The 24,301-nt window shown below is 44.3% G+C and overlaps 1 protein-coding gene across 3 annotated transcripts in view; it reads left to right on the top strand.

Annotated features, from left to right (window-relative positions):
• Positions 1 to 5,105: 5,105 nt before the first annotated feature.
• Positions 5,106 to 24,301, top strand: part of LOC109873914 (serine/threonine-protein kinase TAO1-like) — a 49,041-nt gene continuing 29,845 nt past the window's right edge. Inside the window, exons 1-10 of one of the 3 annotated variants that reach the window (XM_031809513.1) lie at positions 5,107 to 5,421; positions 5,565 to 5,646; positions 18,009 to 18,295; positions 18,547 to 18,618; positions 20,013 to 20,114; positions 20,285 to 20,330; positions 20,472 to 20,568; positions 21,322 to 21,435; positions 22,319 to 22,410; positions 22,520 to 22,613. In XM_031809513.1, coding sequence (XP_031665373.1) covers positions 18,164 to 18,295; positions 18,547 to 18,618; positions 20,013 to 20,114; positions 20,285 to 20,330; positions 20,472 to 20,568; positions 21,322 to 21,435; positions 22,319 to 22,410; positions 22,520 to 22,613 — 749 coding nt within the window. In that variant the 5' untranslated portion in view covers positions 5,107 to 5,421; positions 5,565 to 5,646; positions 18,009 to 18,163. Of the gene's footprint in view, positions 5,647 to 18,008; positions 18,296 to 18,546; positions 18,619 to 20,012; positions 20,115 to 20,284; positions 20,331 to 20,471; positions 20,569 to 21,321; positions 21,436 to 22,318; positions 22,411 to 22,519; positions 22,614 to 24,301 lie in introns of all 3 variants that reach the window. The other 2 variants (XM_031809514.1, XM_031809512.1) reach the window with 2 other exon arrangements.

Genomic DNA, 24,301 nt, shown 5'->3' with positions numbered 1-24,301 from the left:
GTTTTTTTGTGTGTATGTGAGTGAGTGAGAGAGAGAGACACAGACAGAGAGAGAGAGAGCTATAGAGAGACTCACAGACAGAGAGAGAGCTATAGAGAGACTCACAGACAGAGAGAGAGAGAGCTATAGAGAGACTCACAGACAGAGAGAGAGAGAGAGAGCTATAGAGAGACTCACAGACAGAGAGAGAGAGAGCTATAGAGAGACTCACAGACAGAGAGAGAGAGACACACACACACACAGACAGAGAGAGAGAGCTATAGAGAGACTCACACACAGAGACACACAGAGAGAGCTATAGAGAGACTCACAGACAGAGAGAGAAAGAGAGCTATAGAGAGACTCACAGACAGAGAGCGAGATTGCTATAGAGAGACTCACATACAGACAGAGAGAGAGTGTTGTGCAGTGTTTCTCTCTGTCACTGCTCCAGCAGCATACTTCCCCAGCGCCTGGATACAGACCACACAGACAGGACCTGATTCCCATCGTCAGGACAATGGCCGCCCAGCAGCCAATCAGGGCTCTAGAAGACCCGTTCTGCAAGCTGATTGGCTGCCTGGCCCGAAGCCTGTTGCAGAATGCCCATCCTTAACCCTTTCAGTACCACACACATTTCACTGCCACTTCTCAGCAAACCATCTTTGTCACAAATCTTATTTCCTTTCAGAGCCATATACATATGTAGTTGTCTCCTTTTCCTTATGATGTGATATGCTGTGCCTATACTGCAGCAAATTCAGGAAGTAGTCCCAATAGCATCTCAAACCTTATCACTGTGTTGGAAAGTTCAACATCTTAGCGATTAGGACCAAATCGCTGGATAAGGTGGCTAGGTGATGTCCTCCTTATGCTACAGTATTATAATGATTGTACATGTAGCCTTCTATCTATACCCAGTCCTGTTAGATGAGTGTTTGCAAAAAAACTACTGAAATATCACATTTACATACAGTTGAAATCGGAAGTTTACACTCAATTAGGTTGGAGTCATTAGAACTCGTTTTTCAACCACTCTACAAATTTCTTGTTAACAAACTATAGTTTTGGCAAGTCGGTTAGGACATCTACTTTTTGCATGACACAAGTAATTTTTCCAACAATTGTTTACAGACAGATTAGTTCACTTATAATTCACTGTATCACAATTCCAGTGGGTCAGAAGTTTACATACACTAAGTTGACTGTGCCTTTAAACAACTTGGAAAATTCCAGAAAATTATGTAATGGCTTTAGAAGCTTCTGATATGCTAATTGGCATCATTTGAGTCAATTGGAGGTGTACCTGTGGATGTATTTCTAGGCCTACCATCAAACTCAGTGGCTCTTTGCTTGACAAAATTGAAGAACTCCACAAGTCTGGTTCATCCTTGGGAGTAATTTCCAAATGCCTGAAGGTACCACGTTCATCTGTACAAACAATAGTATGCAAGTATAAACACCATGGGACCACACAGCTGTCATATCGCTCAGGAAGGAGACCAGTTCTGTCTTCTAGAGATTAACTTACTTTGGTGTGAAAAGTGAAAATCAATCCCAGAACAACAGCAAAGGACCTTGTGAAAATGCTCAACAAGGAAGAAGCCACTGCTCCAAAACGGCCATAAAAAATCCAGACTACGGTTTACTACTCCACATGGGCACAAAGATCGTACTTTTTGGAGAAATGTCCTCTGGTCTGATGAAACAAAAATAGAACTGTTTGGCCATAATGACCATCTTTATGTTTGGAGGAAAAGGGGGAAGGCTTGCAAGCCGAAGAACACCATCCCAACCGTGAAGAATGGGGGTGGCAGCGTCATGTTGTGGGGTGCTTTGCTGCAGGAGGGACTGGTGCACCTCACAAAATAGATGGCATCATGAGGCAGGAAAATTATGTGGATATATTGAAACAACATCTCAAGACATCAGTCAGGAAGTTAAAGCAGGGAGGCCTACAAACCTGACTCAGTTACACCAGCTTTGTCAGGAGGAATGGACCAAAATTCACCCAACTTATTGTGGGAAGCTTGTGGAAGGCTACCCAAAATGTTTGACCCAAGTTAAACAATTTAAAGGCAATGCTATCAAATACGAATTGAGTGTATGTAAACTTCTGACCCACTGGGAATGTGATGAAAGAAATAAAAGCTGATATAAATCATTCTCTCTACGATTATTCTGACATTTCACATTCTTCAAATAAAGTGGTGATCCTAACTGGGGGTGCAGGGTAGCCTAGTGGTTAGAGCGTTGGACTAGTAACGGGAAGGTTTCAAGTTCAAACCCCTGAGCTGACAAGGTACAAATCTGTCGTTCTTCCTGAACAGGCAGTTAACCCACTTTTCCTAGGCTGTCATTGAAAATAAGAATTTGTTCTTAACTGACTTGCCTAGTTAAATAAAGGTAAAAGAAAAAAGAAAACTGACCTAAGACAGGGAATATTTACTTGGATTAAATGTCTGGAATTGTGAAAAACTTAAGTTAAATATATTTGGCTTCAACTGTAAGTATTCAGACCCTTTACTAAGTTAAAGCACCTTTGACGGTGATTACAGTCTAGAGTCTTCTTGGGTATAACGCTACAAGCTTGGCACACCTGTATTTGGGGTGTTTCTCCCATTGCTCTCTGGAGATCCTCTCAAGCTCGGTCAGGTTGGATGGGGAGCATCGCTGCACAGCTATGTTCAGGTCTCTCCAGAGATGTTCGATTGGGTTGAATTCCGGGCTCTGGGTGGGCCTCTGAATAACATTCAGAGACTCGTCCTGGAGCCACTCATGTGTTCCCTTGGCTGTGTACTTAGAGTCGTTGTCCTGTTGGAAGGTGAAACTTTGCCCAAGTCTGAGGTCCTGAGTGCTCTGGAGCAGATTTTCATCCTTATGTACTTTGCCCATTCATCTTTCCCTCTATGCTGACTAATCTTCCAGTTCCTGCAGCTGAAACACATCCCCACAGCATGATGCTGCCACCACCATGCTTCACCGTAGGGATGGTGCTAGATTTCCTCCAGACATGACACTTGGCATTCAGGCCAAAGAGTTCAATCTTGGTTTCATCAGACCAGAGAATTTTGTTTCTCATGGACTGAGAGTCTTTAGGTGCCTTTTGGCAAACTCCAAGCGGGCTGTCATGTAACTTTTACAGAGGAGTAGCTTCCGTTTGGCCACTCTACCACGAAGACCTGACTGATGGAGTGCTGCAGAGATGGGAGAACCTTCCAGAAGGACAACCATCTCCACAGAGGACCTCTGTCAGAGTGACCATCAGGTTCTTGGTTACCTCCCTGACCAAGGTCCTTCTCCCCGATTGCTCAGTTAAGCCGGGTGGCCAGCTCTAGAAAGAGTCTTTGTGGTTCTAAACTTTTTCCATTTAAGAATGATGGAGCCCACTGTGTTCTTGGGGACCTTCAATGATGGAGCCCACTGTGTTCTTGGGGACCTTCAATGATGGAGCCCACTGTGTTCTTGGGGATCTTCAATGATGGACCTTCAATCAAGGATATATATGGAAACAGGATGCACCTGAGCAAAATGTAGAGTCTCATAGCAATGGGTCTGAATAGTTATGTAAATAAGGTATTCCTCTTTTTTATGTTTAATACATTTCTAAAAACCTGTTTCTGCTTTGTCATTATGGGGTATTGTGTGTAGATGGATGAGGACATTTTTATTTATTTAATCCATTTGAGAATAAGGCTGTAACATAACAAAATGTGGAAAAAGTCAAAGGGTGTGTATATAATATATATATATATATATATATTACATATGTGGGAATACGGTGCCCTTTGGGACTCAACCTATGTGATGCTGTCTGTCTCTTTCACTGATGTTTTATTTTGAGTAAAAATCTCACTTTAGCTTGGATTACATACATGATTCATCACTTTAAATTACAGTTTGACACTTTTGGGGGTTCACATTTGAAGGACACATGCTATTGACCAAATTGTATATGAAGTATTGGTGGTCATGGTATATGAGATATCTGGAAGTCAGGGATACACATATACAGGTGACCAGCTCTATGTGTGTTTGAGAGAGAGAGACTGACTCTACCTTATGAGTGGCAAACTGACTATTCAAAATAAAAAAGGTTTCAGTCACTATTGGACACTGTACGTGTTTATACATTATAATTGCAGCAGTGCATGCGTCATCCAGATTTTTAGTGAATGCTGAAGCTCAGTCAGGACTATGGGTGTGTGGAGGTTATTTGGGCTATTTGTGGCAAAGACTTAGATCATAATCGGCTAAGGAGCTCAGCAAGACTCAGGACACACACACACACACACACACACATGCAATAAAGCATATAGCTATGAACAGAATTGCCAGGAAACCAAACATTGAATTGAGTTGAATTCTATCTCAGGCAGAAAGGAGCATTTGAAGTTAGGAAAGATTCCTCTCATGACCTCTTCGAGACAGAATGCTAAATAAAATGTTATTTTAACGTACTGGTTGTCCGTGCACTTGGTACTTTTTGGCGGTAGGAATGTGAGACAATATATCTACAGGAAAGTATAATTACATCAACTTTTCAAAGCTCTGGTGATACACTCAGATTTCTATGACCCGAAGCATGTGCAGAACCGTGTAAACACGTGCACGAGCTCGGCAAGTATGCGTGTGTCTGGTGCATGTGTTTTTATACACCAGATGAAGGCAATATGAAAGTACTATCAGCACTTTGAACAGGTTATGTAATTATACTTTCCTGTAGATATATTGTCTCACATTCCTATCACCAAATAGGACCTGACAGACAACCGGTAAAGTACTTTAAAATGTAATTGTATTCAACATTCTGGCTCGTTGAGGTCATGAGAGGAAATGTTCCTGATTCAAAAGCAATTTTCTAGCCTGACGTAGAATTCAATGCAATCCTACACCGGGTTTCCAGGCAATGAAGAGGATTGTGTGTGTGTTTACTTTGAATGTTGAACTAGTCTTGAACATTTGAGAATATAAAATGAATAATAATATTATTTGATAGGTATTCGGAACATGATTGTGAGTCTACCCTGACTGTCAACCACCACCAATTTGTGTGCTTTTACTCATAACCAACTACGAATTCCCTCTTGTGTTGTCACGCCCCGCCAACTTGGCATCAGGGAGGATTCAGGGAGGATTCAGATTGCGGATCTTGGCTGGATGTTTCGCAGGAGGATAGCTAGCACGGAGAGGAGGGGACAGTAACTTCAGCACCCACCCGGGGGTAAACAGCGACAAGGCCACCCAAGTGCGGCACACTAATCGTTTTAGTCAGAACTAGGTGCTTTTCAGTTTTAACAGTTGTCGATGTTTGTAGATATTTTGCCCTATGATTGTCACGTTAGTAAGGAGGAGGTGAATTCTCGCCGCCGCCATCTTTGGAAACTGATTGGGAGGAGTGGAGAACTTCGTTGGCTGACTGGTTTATTAACCCAGCTATTGGTAGTTATTTTCAGGGCCTCGACTGGCCTTACGTTGTACACACATTATACTTGTTTTTCGGGTTGACCAAACACAACGAGTCGGCATCGTACAAACCTGGAAAGGGCTAGCTAACAAAACTCCAATCTGTGCTCCACCTCCAGACTCGAATCCGTTTGTTGCGCCCTTCCTTGCCTTGTTGGACATTTGCTTCCTGTTATTCTACCTGAACCTGGCCTCTGACAGGTAAGTGTCCAGTGTGCATTCAAGCCAACTTATGCTGGTGAGAAATGTGTTTATCTGGATAACTTGCCGTCTAGCTAGGCTTCTTAGTTAGCCAACTTGAACAGCTGGTTAGACAACATCATTAAATACTGTAGTTAGTTTACGACGTGGATGGTTAATGTTAGCTCGATGACATCCAACGAGCTAACTTTAGTCAGAGAGGAATGTTTTGCTCTAACGTTTGTGAATTGGGGAATGATAACTAGCTACATGGCTAACTAGCTACATGGCTAACCGTTGATAAGCTTATGAAGCGAAGGTCTCCTTTTTAAACTTGTAAACAATTCAATGGCAGCTAACTGACAAGACAGATTGTCAAATGCTGGGAAGGACATGGCTAGCTAGTTAACGTTCGTCCAGCGATAAATGCTGGCTTTGTAACAGCTAACGTCTACTGTTTTACTAGCCAGATAGCTAACTAGCGAATCCTCTCCGAATGTAGACAGGTAGTTTTGATGTGACACTCCCTGGTGTGTTTTTTCCTCACTGTAAATCATGGCTGAGGCGATCAGAAACACAGCAGTAGCTTCACGACCAAATGTCAACCACTCCAGTCTAAACTGTGAACTGAATATAGCACTAGTTATGTCCTAAGTGTTGCTAGGTTTAATGTTTACAGTCAGCAAACAAGCAACTTGACAAATCTATTGTCGTTTCGGGTATTGTCTTTCTTGGTACGCCTGCATTCATTCCTGGCGGTTGCTGTCTTGTTTGTGGGCAGTGACGCGAGTCACATTCCTAATTTCTGTGTTGACATTGCGTTACATTCTTTCTCGGCCTTGACTATCTATGCCTGTTCGCCAGCATTGCACACTCCAGATGGTGACAAACTGTATTTAATGGAAAACAGCTCTAAATATTGATTTATTTTGTTAGACAATGGTATTTGTTAGACAATGACATCCTAAATGTAAATTGGCAACAACTCCCCATCACATCCTTCCTACACATTAAGGTTGGAGGTGTTGGGAATGACAAAGCAAGAACACTTTTTCCCCCTTTAACAATGCACACCTTTTGCATTGATTTAACAACATTGCTTTCAAACACTTGGCTTTCTATGAGTTTGAATGTACAGTAGGCAATATCACAACCAGTGATATAAGGTAGCTATCCACAGACTGTCCTCACATCTGCACTCAATGATTTGAAGTTTCGGCCATCACTCGACCAGTGAGAGTTTAAATAAAACTGTATTTGTCACATGCGCCGAATACAACAGTGAAATGCTTACTTACAAGCCCTTAACCAACAATGCAGTTTTAACAATGCCAACAATACCAACAATGCAGGGGCACCGGTTAGTCGAGGTAATTGAGGTAGTATGTACATGTAGGTAGAGTTATTAAAGTAACTATTCAAAGATAATAAACAGAGAGTAGCAGCAGTGTAAAAGGGGGAGGGAGGGGGGCAATACACATAGTCTGGGTAGCCATTTGATTAGCTGTTCAGGCTTGGGTGTAGAAGCTGTTGAGAAGCCTTTTGGACCTAGACTTGGCGCTCCGGTACTGCTTGCCGTGTGGTAGCAGAGAGAACAGTCTACGACTAGGGTGGCTGGAGTCTGTGACAGTTTTTAGAGCTTTCCTCTGACATCGCCTGGTATAGAGGTCCTGGATGGCTTGGCTCCAGTGATTTACTGGGCCGTACGCACTACCCTCTGTAGTGCCTTGCGGTCAGAGGCCAAGCAGTTGCCATACCAGGCGGTGAAGCCTGGTATGGAGTTTAGCTACAAGGGTCGGTAGCGTCATAGTTTAGCAACAGTTGAAGACGGAAGTTTACATACACCTTAGCCAAATACATTTAAACTCAGTTTTTCACAATTCCTGACATTTAATCCTAGTAAAAAGACCCTGTCTTGGTCAGTTAGGATCACCACTTTTATTTTAAGAATGTGAAATGTCAGAATGATAGTAGAGTGATTTATTTCAGATCTTATTTCTTTAATCACATTCCCAGTGGGTCAGAAGTTTACATACACTCAATTAGTATTTTGTAGCATTGCCTTTAAATTGTTTAACTTGGGTCAAATGTTTTGGGTAGCCTTCCACAAGCTTCCCACAATAAGTTGGGTGAATTTTGGCCCATTCCTCCTGACAGAGCTGGTGTAACTGAGTCTCATTTGTAAGCCTCCTTGCTCGTACACTCTTTTTCAGTTCTGCACACACATTTTCTATGGGATTGATGTCAGGGCGTTCTGATGGCCTCTCCAGTACCTTGACTTTGTTGTCCTTAAGCCATTTTGCAACAGCTTTGGAAGTATGCTTGGGGTCATTGTCCATTTGGAAGACTCATTTGCAACCAAGCTTTAACTTCCTCACTGCTGTCTTGAGATGTTGCTTCAATTTATCCACATAATTTTCCTTCCTCATGATTCTATCTATTTTGTGAAGTGCACCAGTCCCTCCTGCAGCAAAGCACCCCCACAACATGATGCTGCCACCCTCGTGCTTCACGGTTAGGATGGTGTCCTTTGGCTTGCAAGCCCTCCCCCTTTTTCCTCCAAATATAACGATGGTCATTATGGCCAAACAGTTCTATTTGTGTTTCATCAGGCCAGAGAATATTTATCCAAAAAGCACAATATGTATTCCCATGTGCAGTTGCAAACCATAGTCTGGCTTTTTTATGGCGGTTTTGGAGCAGTGGCTTCGTCCTTGCTGAGCGGCCTTTCAGGTTATGTCGATATAGGACTTGTTTTACTGTGGATATAGATACTTTTGTACCGGTTTCCTCCAGCATCTTCACAAGGTCCTTTGCTGCTGTTCTGGGATTGATTTGCACTTTTTGCACCAAAGTACCTTTTGTCTCTAGGAGACAGAACGCGTCTCCTTCCTGAGCGGTATGACAGCTGTGTGGTCCCATGGTGTTTATACTTGCGTACTATTGTTTGTACAGATGAACATGGTACCTTCAGGTGTTTGTAAATTGCTCCCAAGGATGAACCAGACTTGTGGAGGTCTACAATATTTTTGGCTGATTTCTTTAGATTTTCCCATGATGTCAAGCAAAGAGGCACTGAGTTTGAATTAGGCCTTGAAATGCATCCACATGTACACCTCCAATTGACTCAAACGATGTCAATTAGCCTATCAGCTTCTAAAGCCATGACGTCATTTTCTGCAATTTTCCAATCGGTTTAAAGGTACAGTCAACTTAGTGTATGTAACTTCTGACCTACTGGAATTGTGATATAGTGAATAAAAGTTAACTAACCTGTCTGTAAACAATTATTGGAAAAATGACTTGTGTCATGCAGAAAGTAGATGTCCTAAACGACTTGCCAAAACTATAGTTTGTTAACAAGAAATTTGTGGAGTGGTTGAAAAACGAGTTTTAATTACTCCAACCTAAGTGTATTTTAACTTCCGACTTTAACTGCTCTTAGTTGAGCTTTGTGGGTAGGTAGTGTCTTAGTTGAGCTACGTGGGTAGGTAGCGCCATAGTTGAGCTACGTGGGTAGGTACCGTCATAGTTGAGCTACGTGGGTAGGTACCGTCATAGTTGAGCTACGTGGGTAGGTACCGTCATAGTTGAGCTACGTGGGTAGGTAGCGTCTCAGTTGAGCTGCGTGGGTAGGTAGCGTCTCAGTTGAGCTACGTGGGTAGGTAGCGTCTCAGTTGAGCTACGTGGGTAGGTAGCGTCTCAGTTGAGCTACGTGGGTAGGTAGCGTCTCAGTTGAGCTATGTGGGTAGGTAGCGTCTCAGTTGAGCTACGTGGGTAGGTGGCGTCTCAGTTGAGCTACGTGGGTAGGTGGCGTCTCAGTTGAGCTACGTGGGTAGGTGGCGTCTCAGTTGAGCTACGTGGGTAGGTGGCGTCTCAGTTGAGCTACGTGGGTAGGTGGCGTCTCAGTTGAGCTACGTGGGTAGGTGGCGTCTCAGTTGAGCTACGTGGGTAGGTGGCGTCTCAGTTGAGCTACGTGGGTAGGTGGCGTCTCAGTTGAGCTACGTGGGTAGGTGGCGTCTCAGTTGAGCTACGTGGGTAGGTGGCGTCTCAGTTGAGCTACGTGGGTAGGTGGCGTCTCAGTTGAGCTACGTGGGTAGGTGGCGTCTCAGTTGAGCTACGTGGGTAGGTGGCGTCTCAGTTGAGCTACGTGGGTAGGTGGCGTCTCAGTTGAGCTACGTGGGTAGGTGGCGTCTCAGTTGAGCTACGTGGGTAGGTGGCGTCTCAGTTGAGCTACGTGGGTAGGTGGCGTCTCAGTTGAGCTACGTGGGTAGGTGGCGTCTCAGTTGAGCTACGTGGGTAGGTGGCGTCTCAGTTGAGCTACGTGGGTAGGTGGCGTCTCAGTTGAGCTACGTGGGTAGGTGGCGTCTCAGTTGAGCTACGTGGGTAGGTGGCGTCTCAGTTGAGCTACGTGGGTAGGTGGCGTCTCAGTTGAGCTACGTGGGTAGGTGGCGTCTCAGTTGAGCTACGTGGGTAGGTGGCGTCTCAGTTGAGCTACGTGGGTAGGTGGCGTCTCAGTTGAGCTACGTGGGTAGGTGGCGTCTCAGTTGAGCTACGTGGGTAGGTGGCGTCTCAGTTGAGCTACGTGGGTAGGTGGCGTCTCAGTTGAGCTACGTGGGTAGGTGGCGTCTCAGTTGAGCTACGTGGGTAGGTGGCGTCTCAGTTGAGCTACGTGGGTAGGTGGCGTCTCAGTTGAGCTACGTGGGTAGGTGGCGTCTCAGTTGAGCTACGTGGGTAGGTGGCGTCTCAGTTGAGCTACGTGGGTAGGTGGCGCCATACTTGAGCTACGTGGGTAGGTGGCGTCTTAGTTGAGCTACGTGGGTAGGTGGCGTCTTAGTTGAGCTACGTGGGTAGGTGGCGTCTTAGTTGAGCTACCTGGGTAGGTGGCGTCTTAGTTGAGCTACCTGGGTAGGTGGCGTCTTAGTTGAGCTACCTGGGTAGGTGGCGTCTTAGTTGAGCTACCTGGGTAGGTGGCGTCTTAGTTGAGCTACCTGGGTAGGTGGCGTCTTAGTTGAGCTACCTGGGTAGGTGGCGTCTTAGTTGAGCTACCTGGGTAGGTGGCGTCTTAGTTGAGCTACCTGGGTAGGTGGCGTCTTAGTTGAGCTACCTGGGTAGGTGGCGTCTTAGTTGAGCTACCTGGGTAGGTGGCGTCTTAGTTGAGCTACCTGGGTAGGTGGCGTAACAGCCTGTTAATGTTTGTGTTCTACTATGTGTTATAACAGCTTCAGGCCTGGTCACTGTTGCCACACTGACAGTACTGTAGTCTTTAGGATTTCTGCATCTCCCAAGAAAAAGCGATCAGAGAGGGAGTAATGTAAAGCCTGTTCTCTCGTCCCGCCACACAGTACAGTCCACAGGATCAGTGTTGTTATCCTGACCTCCCCCAACCCACTCTATACCAGCCGCCACCTGACATAACCCACCGTAGCAGCAGCCTCTGTCCCAGTAAAACACTGGCATGCTTAGAAACACCCTCTCAGCCAGCCAGTCCACCCCAGGACACATACAGTGACCCTGGGTACATTTTCAACAACCACCAACTCAGATTGTTCTGAAATTTTTTGTGGTTAGAAACGGATAAGATTAGCATTCCTTCAAAGTGAATTTTGTTGACCTAAATAATAATAATCTCTGAGAAATAATGCTAATTGATTGCATCCAAATTGGCCATTTTAAATGATTTGTGTTCATATAATATTCAATAAATAATAGTACCTAACAACTGATTTTGTCTCACGAGTGGTGCTGCGGTCTAAGGCATTGCATCTCAGTGCTAGAGGCGTTCGTTTGGTTAGTTTCCAAGCTGTTTCACAACCGGCCGTGATGCACAATTGTCCCAGCGTCGTCTGGGTTAGGGTTTGGCCAGGGTGTCATTGTAAATAAGATGATTTTTTTTCTTAACGGACTCTGCCTAGTTAAATAATAAATACATTTCGACCAAACTTTATTCTGACAGCGAGTTAGATGTGAGGAATCCAAAGGAATGGTAAAAAGCCAACCACGGCCCCATGCCAATCCCACCCCAACAACCAGAATACAGTATCACTTCTCAGTAAATAGTATCAGTGTCTGATAAGTAGTATGTAATGTGAATTTGGTGATGTTTTTCCATTTAACCATTTAACTGAACAGGGGTTCAGTTAAATGAATCATTGATACGGCTGTAATGGTACATGTAGCGAACCGTTTGGTACTGGGACCTCAGTTCTGTCCGCACTGTGAACCCCACCTACATGTACAGATTACTTCAACTAGCCTGTACCCCTGCACACTGACTCGGTACCGAGTATATAGCCTCGTTATTCTTATTGTGATACTTTTTATTATGACTTTTTATTTTAGCCTACTTGGTAAATATCTTCTTGTACTGCACTGTTGGTTAAGGGCTTGTAAGTAAGCATTTCACTGTCACGTCTACACTTGTTGTATTTGGCGAATGTTGCAAATAAAGTTCGATTTGAATGAATACATAAAATATATATTTTAAAAACATGGAAACACCATTGCCGTGGCTATGCCAAGGCTGCGTTGTATGCCATTGCCTTGTGAGCACATCTGAGCTGAAAATACAAATCCGTTACCAAATTCGTTCAGCCATTTCACAATTTCTTTTGATCATTTGTGTACTTTTTGACATTTGACTGGATTGTTTGGAGCTAGTAACATACGCATTTCAGAGGTCTCCCGAGTGGCGCAGCGGTCTAACGAATGCAGTGCAAGCTGCGTTACTACATATCCTGGTTTGATACTGGGCTGTGTCGCAGCCGGCCACGACCGGGAGACCCATGACGCGACACACCATTGGCCCAGCGTTGTCCGTGTTAGGGGAGGGTTAGGCCGTCCCGGGATGTCCCATCGCGCTCTAGCGACTCCTGTGGCGGGCTGGGCACATGCTCGCTGACACGGTCGACCAGTTGTACGGTGTTTCCTCCGACACATTGGTGCGTCTGGCTTCTGGGTTAAGTGGGCAGTGTGTCAAGAAGCAGTGCGGCTTGGTTGGGTTGTGTTTCAGGGGATGAGCGGCTCTCGACCTTCGCCTCTCCAGAGTCTGTAGGGGAGTTGCAAACGATGAGACAAGACTGTAACTACCAATTTGGATTCCATGAAATTGGGGAATAAAAAAAAAAGAAACAAGCATTTCACTGCACCCTATTTAACGTTGCTGTGTACGACCAATAAACTTTGATTTGACTAGTGATGTGGTAGCATAGTGAGAGTTATGCTAAACACTGGCTTTATCCTAATGACAGAGGAGCTTGTGTGTGTGTGTGAGAGAAGGGCTAAATCCTCGTGCGTTTGTCTCTCTACTGTGACTGTGTCCATGGACTGTGTTTTATGCACTGATTCAGGCCAGAACTGCTGTGTTGATTGGTTGACAGCGTTTGCGCTCTAGGCCTACTTTCTCTGTTCACGGGGTGTGAATCATAGTATGTTGATTGGTCAGTTGTCTTTTTACTCTCTGGGTTCATGCTGTACACACTGTAAAACCTATTGTTCTACTTAGAAAACTGAGGCAACTATTTACTATGAGCTTTTTGAATTCCCAACATGAGCATTTAAAAAAATAAAAATAATAATAATATACCAAACTTTTTAGTGTTTTACAAGCACTAATATATTAGGTACAGCATCATTATTTTTGTTGTTGCTTGGATCCAACTTCATTTGATCAATTCAAGAAGGGTTATTATACATTTAGATTGACCTGATTAGTTACTTTCAGTGAACTTGTCTTAATGTTGAACATTTTCCGTTTCAACCCCCTTTAGCAGGGATTGATGAGCACGGTGCTCATTCCACTAGCAGTAACTGGGCTTAGAACTGTAAGCATTGCCTCTGTCATTGAAAGTGGTGCGCATGACCTTAGTGATGGTGGGAATGGGTCGTCTCAACGTTGAACGTCAATCTGTCCGACGGTTTTGATATGACTTCATCGTGATCCATAACACCTCGTACCACAACAAACTGCCTAACACTAATGTGTAAATATACTTTTCTTTCTTCAAATAGATCCTATTTTTTTTTTTTTTTACGTGATAGCCGAAATATTGTTTCATATTTACCATATACTAAATAATATGTGTGAAATTTAGATTTTTACAATGGACCATTATCATGCAAGTCTGGAAACCGGGTCAGGGGGAAAAATACATGACCATCTATGCTCTTAAATAGTGAATGGAGGACTCTTTTCCCGTGGTTCATTTTCATGCCAGACAGATAGGTTAAACTCCTGTTGTAAATATAAACAATGTGCTTAATATTAGGGAAGTTGAAAAATAAATCTAATGGGCCTAACCTATAGAAAGCTGATGGGATTCTCCTCTTTTTAATCAAGGCTGTCCCTCTGTTTTCTCGCGCAATTGCAAAGCCTATAGAAATGTTGCGCTACATGAGCTCATGGGCTCTCATGAAGTGTTTTTTGATAAGATTTTCGGTTGCATTTGCATTGACGTCAGAGTGATTAGAGGGACAATAGAGTGCTGAGTATCAGGCAGTTAGCAAGTTTGGTAGGCTACTAATGACCATCAGCAGCATCAGAGCTTGAAGAAGACTAGTTACCGTGACTGTGGTCATGTGGAATTTGACTGCCTTCATGACTCATGGCTGGCGGTAATACGGTCAGTGTAACAGCCCCTGTAGTGCGTATGGCCCAGTACATCTCTGGGGCTGAGTGCCAAGCCATCCAGGACCTCTATGTGAGAATGCTGTTCATCGACTACAGCTCGGCATTCAACACCATAGTACCCTCCAAGCTCGTCATCAAGCTCGAGACCCTGGGTCTCGACCCCGCCCTGTGCAACTGGGTACTGGACTTCCTGACGGGCCGCCCCCAGGTGGTGAGGGTAGGCAACAACATCTCCTCCCCGCTGATCCTCAACACTGGGGCCCCACAAGGGTGCGTTCTGAGCCCTCTCCTGTACTCCCTGTTCACCCACGACTGCGTGGGTTTGCGGACGACACAACAGTGGTAGGCTTGATTACCAACAACGACGAGACGGCCTACAGGGAGGAGGTGAGGGCCCTCGGAGTGTGGTGTCAGGAAAATAACCTCACACTCAACGTCAACAAAACTAAGGAGATGATTGTGGACTTCAGGAAACAGCAGAGGGAACACCCCCCTATCCACATCGATGGAACAGTAGTGGAGAGGGTAGCAAGTTTTATGTTCCTCGGCATACACAGACAAACTGAGTTGGTCCACTCACACAGACAGCATCGTGAAGAAGGCGCAGCAGCGCCTCTTCAACCTCAGGAGGCTGAAGAAATTCGGATTGTCACCAAAAGCACTCACAAACCTCTACAGATGCACAATCGAGAGCATCCTGCCGGGCTGTATCACCGCCTGGTACGGCAACTGCTCCGCCCTCAACCGTAAGGCTCTCCAGAGGGTAGTGAGGTCTGCACAACGCATCACCGGGGGCAAACTACCTGCCCTCCAGGACACCTACACCACCCGATGTTACAGGAAGGCCATAAAGATCATCAAGGACATCAACCACCCGAGCCACTGCCTGTTCACCCCACCATCATTCAGAAGGCGAGGTCAGTACAGGTGCATCAAAGCTGGGGCCGAGAGACTGAAAAACAGCTTCTATCTCAAGGCCATCAGACTGTTAAACAGCCACCACTAACATTGAGTGGCTGCTGCCAACACACTGACAGTGACACTGACTCAACTCCAGCCACTTTAATAATGGGAATTGATGTAAATATATCACTAGCCACTTTAAACAATGCTACCTTATATAATGTTACTTACCCTACATTATTCATCTCATATGCATACGTATATACTGTACTCTATATCATCGACTGCATCCTTATGTAATACATGTATCACTAGCCACTTTAACTATGCCACTTTGTTTACATACTCATCTCATATGTATATACTGTACTCGATATCATCTACTGTATCTTGCCTATGCTGCTCTGTACCATCACTCATTCATATATCCTTATGTACATATTCTTTATCCCCTTACACTGTGTATAAGACAGTAGTTTTGGAATTGTTAGTTAGATTACTTGTTGGTTATTACTGCATTGTCGGAACTAGAAGCACAAGCATTTCGCTACACTCGCATTAACATCTGCTAACCATGTGTATGTGACAAATAAAATTTGATTTGATTCTATACCAGGCGGTGTGAGAGGATAGCCCTAAAAATTGTCATAGACTCCAGCCACTCAAGTCATAGACGGTTCTCTCCTACCGCACGACAAGCATGGAACCAACAGAATCCTGAACGGCTTCTAACCCCTAGCCAAAAAGACTGCTAAATAGTTCATCTGGGTAGCTATTTGGTTAACTATTTAACAATCTGCATTGACTCTTTTTGCACTAATATTTTGACTCATTACATACGCTGCTGTTACTGTTTATTATCTATCCTGTTGCCTAGTCACTTTATTCCTACATACACCGTCGTTCAAAAGATTGAAATGTCCTTGTTTTTGAAAGAAAAGCACTTTTTTTTTTTGATTGATCAGAAATTGATCAGAAATACAGTGTAGACATTGTTAATGTTGTAAATGACTATTGTAGTTGGAAACGGTTGAGGACTTGTGAGGCGTCTGTTTCCCAAACTAGACACTCTAATGTACTTGTCCTCTTGCTCAGTTGTGCACCGGGGCCTCCCACTCTTTCTATTCTGGTTAGTGCCAGTTTGCACAGTTCTGTGAAGGGAGTAGTACATAGCGTTGTACAAGATCGTCAGTGTCTTGGCAATTTATCGCATGGAATAGCCTTCATTTCTCAGAACAAGAATAGACTGACGAGTTTCAGAAGTAAGTTATTTTGTTTCTGGCCATTTTGAGCCTGTAATCGAACACACAAATGCTGATGCTCCAGATACTCAACTAGTCTAAAGAAGGACAGTTTTATTGCTTCTTTAATCAGAACAACCGTTTTCACACAATAATTGCAAAAGGTTTTAAAAATGATCAATTAGCCTGTTAAAATGACAAACTTGGATTAGCTAACACAACATGTCATTGGAACACAGAAGTGATGGTTGCTGATAATGGACCTCTGTACGCCTATGTAGATATTCCATTAAAAATCAGACATATCCAGCACCAATAGTCATTTACAACACTGTCTACACTGTATATCTGATTAATTTGATGTTTGTGTGTGAATTCAATTTAAGAGCTTTATTGGCATGGGAAATATGTTTACATTACCAAAGCTAGTGAAATAGATCATAAACAAATAACACTCACAGAAGTTCATAAAATCTCTCTCCTCTTTCTCTCGCTCCTCTCTCGCCCCTCTTTTTTTTCTTTTCTTATATATATATATATTTAAATAAATATCTCCCTAACCCATAATGGTGTGTGTTTTATTGAGAGCTCTGCTGTGTTGATTTGCACATCAGAGGCTAATGTTTCAGTCCCAGAAGAAATCCGTGCACACACACTTATCAATACGTCACTTAATGACGCACACACACACTGAATCTCTCACTGCACTCTGACCCCACTTCTCTCTCTCATTAAGGCAATAGCCTAGTTTAAACCTGGATGTTAAATCAATGATCAATCCACTTGATGTTTGTGCGTCTGCTCGCCCAGGCCAGTAGTTTAAAGATCTACATGATGTTTGTGCGTCTGCTCGCCCAGGCCAGTAGTGTCCAGTAAATTTACCAGGTGTAATTTAATGTAGTGAGTTTAGAACAATTTAATGACCAACTCATCAATCTACCACAACTTTCCCCTAGCCTCGCAGTCATTTTGATTCTATAAAATTAAATGACATTTTACTGCATAAGACCACTCCCATTTTTTTTAATTTTATTTATTTAACCTTTATTTAACCAGGAAGGGCTCAGAGAGCGCCCTGGCCAAGATGGGCAGCACCAAGTCATTACAAAAAAATTACAGACAGACAACATGAAAAACTACAAGTATCCAGTAAAAACCATTGAAATCAGAAGAGTATAAAACAGCAAATGAAAAACATTGACAGGTCAGGGAATCAGCCTCAAAATCCTTCATCGGTGATTTAAAAACACCAATCAGGACAAGTTCTTCCAGTTTAAAAGTATTTTGTAAGGTGTTCCAAAGACGATGGCGCAGAGTACATAAAAGCCCTTTTACCAAATTCAGTTCAGACATTTGGAACAGTTAGCAGGATAAAGTCCAGCGAACGAAGAGAGTACCCACCACATTTCTGAACAATAAAAATGCACAAATAAAAAGGTAGTAAAAATCAAAATGTCTTTGTAAATTAAAATAATTCTATGGACACTCCCACGCTGTGCACAATAGGCTGGGGATGAGGTTAATCTGAGTGAGAGGCAATGTTTGATCCAATGTTTCTCCAGCGGAGTAACAAAGCTGTTCCAGTCTCATATTCTTCCTACTTCCTCCAGGTGCCCATGCTCCAGCCCCTCTGGCTCCTCCCCACTGGCAGATGAGTTGTCAGCTGCTCTGGCGTAGATCCAGCTGCGCTCCAACGGCCAGATAGTCTGCTGGCCCCTCCTCCTTTCCCCGCCCTGCCGGGAGACGGCAAACTACATTACCCAGCATGCCCTCCACTGTGCGGGCGGGCAGTCTGAAGGACCCGGATGTAGCCGAGCTATTCTTCAAGGAAGACCCTGAGAAACTGTTCTCTGACCTCAGAGAGATAGGTCATGGCAGCTTTGGAGCAGTCTACTTTGTATGTACACACTCAAACATGCACATCACTCACACACACACACACACACACACACACACACACACTCAAACATCACTCAAACATGCAAACACACACACCGAATCCTGTGCTGTAATAGTCCTGCTGTTCCACCTGTGTTCTCTCTGTGTCTAAGGCCTGTGTGTTTACTTTGTCTGTGTTATAAGGCCTGTGTCTGTGTTCTCTGCCTGTGTATGTTCCGTGTCTAAGGCCTGTGTGTTCTGTGTCTTAAGGCGCGGGATGTGCGAACTACCGAGGTGGTGGCCATCAAGAAGATGTCCTACAACGGGAAGCAGTCCAACGAGGTGAGACCGACACACACACACACACACTCTCCCCGATAGGTGAGAGCGACTGCTACACACACACACACACACTCTCCCCGATAGGTGAGAGCGACTGCTACACACACACACACACACACTCTCCCCGATAGGTGAGAGCGACTGCTACACACACACACACTCTCCCCGATAGGTGAGAGCGACTGCTACACACACACACACACACTCCCCGATAGGTGAGACCGACTGCTACACACACACACACACACACACACTCTCCCCGATAGGTGAGAGCGACTGCTACACACACACACACACACACACTCTCCCCGATAGGTGAGAGCGACTGCTACACACACACACACACACACTCTCCCCGATAGGTGAGAGCGACTGCTACACACACACACACACACACACACACACACTCTCCCCGATAGGTGAGAGCGACTGCTACACACACACACTCTCCCCGATAGGCGAGAGCGACTGCTACACACACACACACACACACACACTCCCCGATAGAAATATGTGAGCTGAACACATTATCTCCAAGGTCACCCCACGGCTCTCATACACTTTCACTTTCGCCTCGCTCTCCTCGTAATTTCAGATTAGCTGTAATCAGATTACACCTAATCTGTGTAGGAAGAAAAGCACCCCAGTAGACAGACAGACAGACACCATTCCGGTTGTGTGTCACGTATGAGAACATACCCTTAGTGGAGACTTACAGAGAATTCTCTGTATATTTTGTGTTCATTCAGAGTGATCTGAGTAGTCACTCTGCTCCCATCTCATTTCCCCAGTTGGTTGAACCAATAAATCATTTGTAGTCGCACCATGTCTCCACAGAAATATATGAAGTCTCACCATGTCTCCACAGAAATATATGAAGTCTCACCATGTCTCCACAGAAATATATGAAGTCTCACCATGTCTCCACAGAAATATATGAAGTCTCACCATGTCTCCACAGAAATATATGAAGTCTCACCATGTCTCCACAGAGATATATGAAGTCTCACCATGTCTCCACAGAAATATATGAAGTCTCACCATGTCTCCACAGAAATATATGAAGTCTCACCATGTCTCCACAGAAATATATGAAGTCTCACCATGTCTCCACAGAAATATATGAAGTCTCACCATGTCTCCACAGAAATATATGAAGTCTCACCATGTCTCCACAGAAATATATGAAGTCTCACCATGTCTCCACAGAAATATATGAAGTCTCACCATGTCTCCACAGAAATATATGAAGTCTTTCTTTGTATGGCTTTATTCTCTTTTTACACTCTCTTTCTCTCACTCTTTCTCTCACTCTTTCTTTGTTTTTAATGATGCAGCTTTTGGGCCAATACAGGTATTTAAAAAATAAATAAATAAAACAATATCTCTCTCAGAAATGGCAGGACATCATAAAAGAGGTGAAGTTTCTCCAGAGGATTCAACATCCCAACAGCATAGAGTACAAGGGCTGCTACCTACGAGAACACACAGCATGGGTAAGACACACACACAGTGGAGTATGGAGGGCTACTACCTATGAAACCCAGAAAAAACACCCTCACACACATTTTGAGGTTAAAACTCCCACTGAGATGTTTCAGTAACCTTACCTTCAGGTGTATATCCATGGACCTGTTTTCTTCCTGGATGTGTTCTCTGTGTTTAGCTGGTGATGGAGTACTGTCTGGGCTCCGCTTCTGATGTTCTAGAAGGTAAAACATTCTAGAAACATTAACCTTCCTTTTTGTGTTGTACTACATCGTGGTCAATTTAGACTGTGTTTGACACAATGTGTCTTTTTACAAATTATTAGCAAATGTTTTCTAAAATATCCTCTCTCACTCATCCTGTAGTTCATAAAAATCCCCTTCAGGAAATGGAGATCGCTGCCATTACCCACGGAGCTTTGCAGGGGTTGGCCTACCTTCACTCCCACAACATGATTCACAGGTGAGACAGAGGAGTATTCAGGAACAAGATTACACCTACTGACCCAGTGGTACTTGTCCATAATGAGATGACACCTACTGACCCAGTGGTACTTGTCCATAATGAGATTACACCTACTGACCCAGTGGTACTTGTCCATAATGAGATTACACCTACTGACCCAGTGGTACTTGTCCATAATGAGATTACACCTACTGACCCAGTGGTACTTGTCCATAATGAGATTACACCTATTGACCCAGTGGTACTTGTCCATAATGAGATTACACCTACTGACCCAGTGGTACTTGTCCATAACGAGATTACACCTACTGACCCAGTGGTACTTGTCCATAACGAGATTACACCTACTGACCCAGTGGTACTTGTCCATAATGAGATTACACCTACTGACCCAGTGGTACGTGTCCATAATGAGATTACACCTACTGACCCAGTGGTACTTGTCCATAATGAGATTACACCTACTGACCCAGTGGTACTTGTCCATAATGAGATTACACCTACTGACCCAGTGGTATTTGTCCATAATGAGATTACACCTACTGACCCAGTGGTACGTGTCCATAATGAGATTACACCTACTGACCCAGTGGTACGTGTCCATAACGAGATTAGCATGTGGTCCAAAGTACTGTTTTGAAAATCTCGTTCTCTCTCCCTCTCCATCTCTCTCCCTCTCCATCTCTCTCCATCTCTCTCCCTCTCCATCCCTCTCCATCTCTCTCCCTCTCCATCCCTCTCCCTCTCCAGAGACATCAAGGCTGGTAACATCCTCCTGACGGAGCCAGGACAGGTCAAGCTAGCTGACTTTGGCTCCGCCTCCATTGCCTCGCCAGCCAACTCTTTTGTGGGGACTCCATATTGGTGAGGGACAGCAGAGCCCAACAGTCAGCGGGGTCTACCAGGGGGTGAAGCTTTGACCGTGTGATGACAAGTTTTTATTTCCTGACATGCCTTCTATAGGCTCTACCTGACATGCCTTCTATAGGCTCTACCTGGCATGCCTTCTATAGGGTCTACCTGGCATGCCTTCTATAGGCTCTACCTGGCATGCCTTCTATAGGCTCTACCTGGCATGCCTTCTATAGGCTCTACCTGACATGCCTTCTATAGGCTCTACCTGACATGCCTTCTATAGGCTCTACCTGACATGCCTTCTATAGGCTCTACCTGACATGCCTTCTATAGGCTCTACCTGACATGCCTTCTATAGGCTCTACCTGACATGCCTTCTATAGGCTCTACCTGACATGCCTTCTATAGGCTCTACCTGACATGCCTTCTATAGGCTCTACCTGACATGCCTTCTATAGGCTCTACCTGACATGCCTTCTATAGGCTCTACCTGACATGCCTTCTATAGGCTCTACCTGACATGCCTTCTATAGGCTCTACCTGACATGCCTTCTATAGGCTCTACCTGACATGCCTTCTATAGGCTCTACCTGGCATGCCTTCTATAGGCTCTACCTGGCATGCCTTCTATAGGCTCTACCTGGCATGCCTTCTATAGGCTCTACCTGGCATGCCTTCTATAGGCTCTACCTGGCATGCCTTCTATAGGCTCTACCTGACATGCCTTCTATAGGCAAAATGTTCAATGATTGTAATTGAGCTCTCTGTCTGTCTCTCTCTCTCTCTCTCTCTCTCTCTCTCTCTCTCTCTCTCTCTCTCTCTCTCTCTCTCTCTCTCTCTCTCTCTCCTCTTCACCTCCTCCTTGCTCTTGCCCCTCCCCCTCTCTCTTCAGGATGGCCCCAGAAGTGATCTTGGCCATGGACGAGGGCCAGTATGACGGGAAGGTGGACGTCTGGTCCCTGGGGATCACCTGTGTAGAACTAGGTAGGTAGATGTGTGTGGGTGGTTTTCGATTGTGTATATGTGCAACATACCGTGTGTGTAAACACATGTCTGTGTATGTGACTAATGTGTGTGTAACTCTTGTGTGCAGCGGAGAGAAAGCCTCCTCTGTTCAATATGAACGCTATGAGTGCCTTATACCACATAGCGCAGAATGAGAGCCCTACGCTGCAGTCCAGCGACTGGTGAGTGTGTTATACACAGACTATCACACACACACACACAAACACACACACCAGAGTTTCCGTTAGCTGTAAAAAAACGTTCAGTGCAGAGAAATCGAAATTCTACCGGCCAATAGTGTGGGCGCGAAAAAGGAATCCCATTGCGGAATATTCGTTGTTGGAATACCAGTTGATGTAAATACATTTGACCGGTCATACTTAACAGTTTATGGGTTCATTTGCATAATTTAGTGGAATTAAAATGGCGTGTGTGTGTGTATTCATTCTATCTTATCACATGTGGAAAATCTGTCACACTGTGCTTTTATAAGTCCAGTCCTGTTGAGAGAGAAGAAAAAAAAATTGGGCCACGATTAAAAAGAGCTACTACTTTTATTTCTAAACTGGTAATTGAAACACGCTTCCCATTCAAATGCATACTGGAAGGCAGGCTTCATCAGCACGTCACACGCCACTTTGCAATCAGGTGGAGGCAGGGTGCATTTTGAAAACATACTTGAAACCTGAACATTTTACAACATATTATTTAAAAAAAAAATGTTCACCTTTTATTGAACTAGGTAGGATGGTTGAAAACAAGTTCTTATTTACAACTGCGACCTGGCCAAGATAAAGCAAAGTAGTGCGACACAAACAACAACACAGAGTTACACATGGAACATACAGTCAATAATACAGTAGAGAAATTATATATACAGTGTGTGCAAATGAGTTAGGATAAAGGGGGTGAGGCAATAAACAGGCCATAGTGGCGAAATTATTACAGTATGGCAAATTAAACACTGGAGTGAAATGTGCAGAAGATGAGTGTGAAAGTAGTGGTACTGGGGGGGCAAAGGAGCAAAATAAATAACAATATGGGGATGAGGTAGTTGGATGGGCTATTTACAGATGGGCTATGTACAGGTGCAGTGATCTGTGAGCTGCTCTGACAGCTGGTGCTTAAAGTTAGTGAGGGAGATATGAGTCTCCAGCTTCAGTGATTTTTTTTGCAGTTCGTTCCAGTCATTGGCAGCGGAGAACTGGAAGGCCGAAGAAGGAATTGGCTTTGAGGGTGACCAGTGAAATATACCTGCTGGAGTGTGTGCTGCTATGGTGAGCTAAGTGGGTTTGGCGACGGATATTAAGCGAGGGCCAGCCAAAGAGAGCATACAGGTCGCATTGGTGGGTAGTATATGGGGCTTTGGTGACAAAACAGATGGCACTGTGATAGACTGCATCCAATTTGCTGAGTAGAGTGTTGGGGGCTATTTTGTAAATGACATCTAACGATCCTTGACTTCGGCGGACAGTCAGTTTTAATATGGTATGTTTGGCAGCATGAGTGAAGGATGCTTTGTTGCGAAATAGGAAGCCGATACTAGATTTAATTTTGGATTGGAGATGCTTAATGTGAGTCTGGAAGGAGAGTTTACAGTCTAACGAGACACCTAGGTATTGCACTTGTCCACATATTCTAAATCAGAACCGTCCAGAGTAGTGATGCTGGACGGGTGGGTAGGTGAGGGCAGCGATCGGTTGAAAAGCATGCATTTAGTTTTACTTGCATTTAAGAGCAGTTGGAGGCCACGGAAGGAGAGTTGTATGGCATTGAAGCTCGTCTGGAGGTTTGTTAACATAGTGTCCAAAGAAGGGCCAGAAGTATACAGAATGGTGTCGTCTGCGTAGAGGTGGATCAGAGACTCACC

The sequence above is a fragment of the Oncorhynchus kisutch genome, linkage group LG29 (assembly GCF_002021735.2).
Source record: "Oncorhynchus kisutch isolate 150728-3 linkage group LG29, Okis_V2, whole genome shotgun sequence".
In the NCBI taxonomy this organism is placed as follows: domain Eukaryota; kingdom Metazoa; phylum Chordata; class Actinopteri; order Salmoniformes; family Salmonidae; genus Oncorhynchus; species Oncorhynchus kisutch.
Note: the sequence above shows the minus strand (reverse complement) of the source record. Positions and strands in the feature narration are given on the sequence as shown.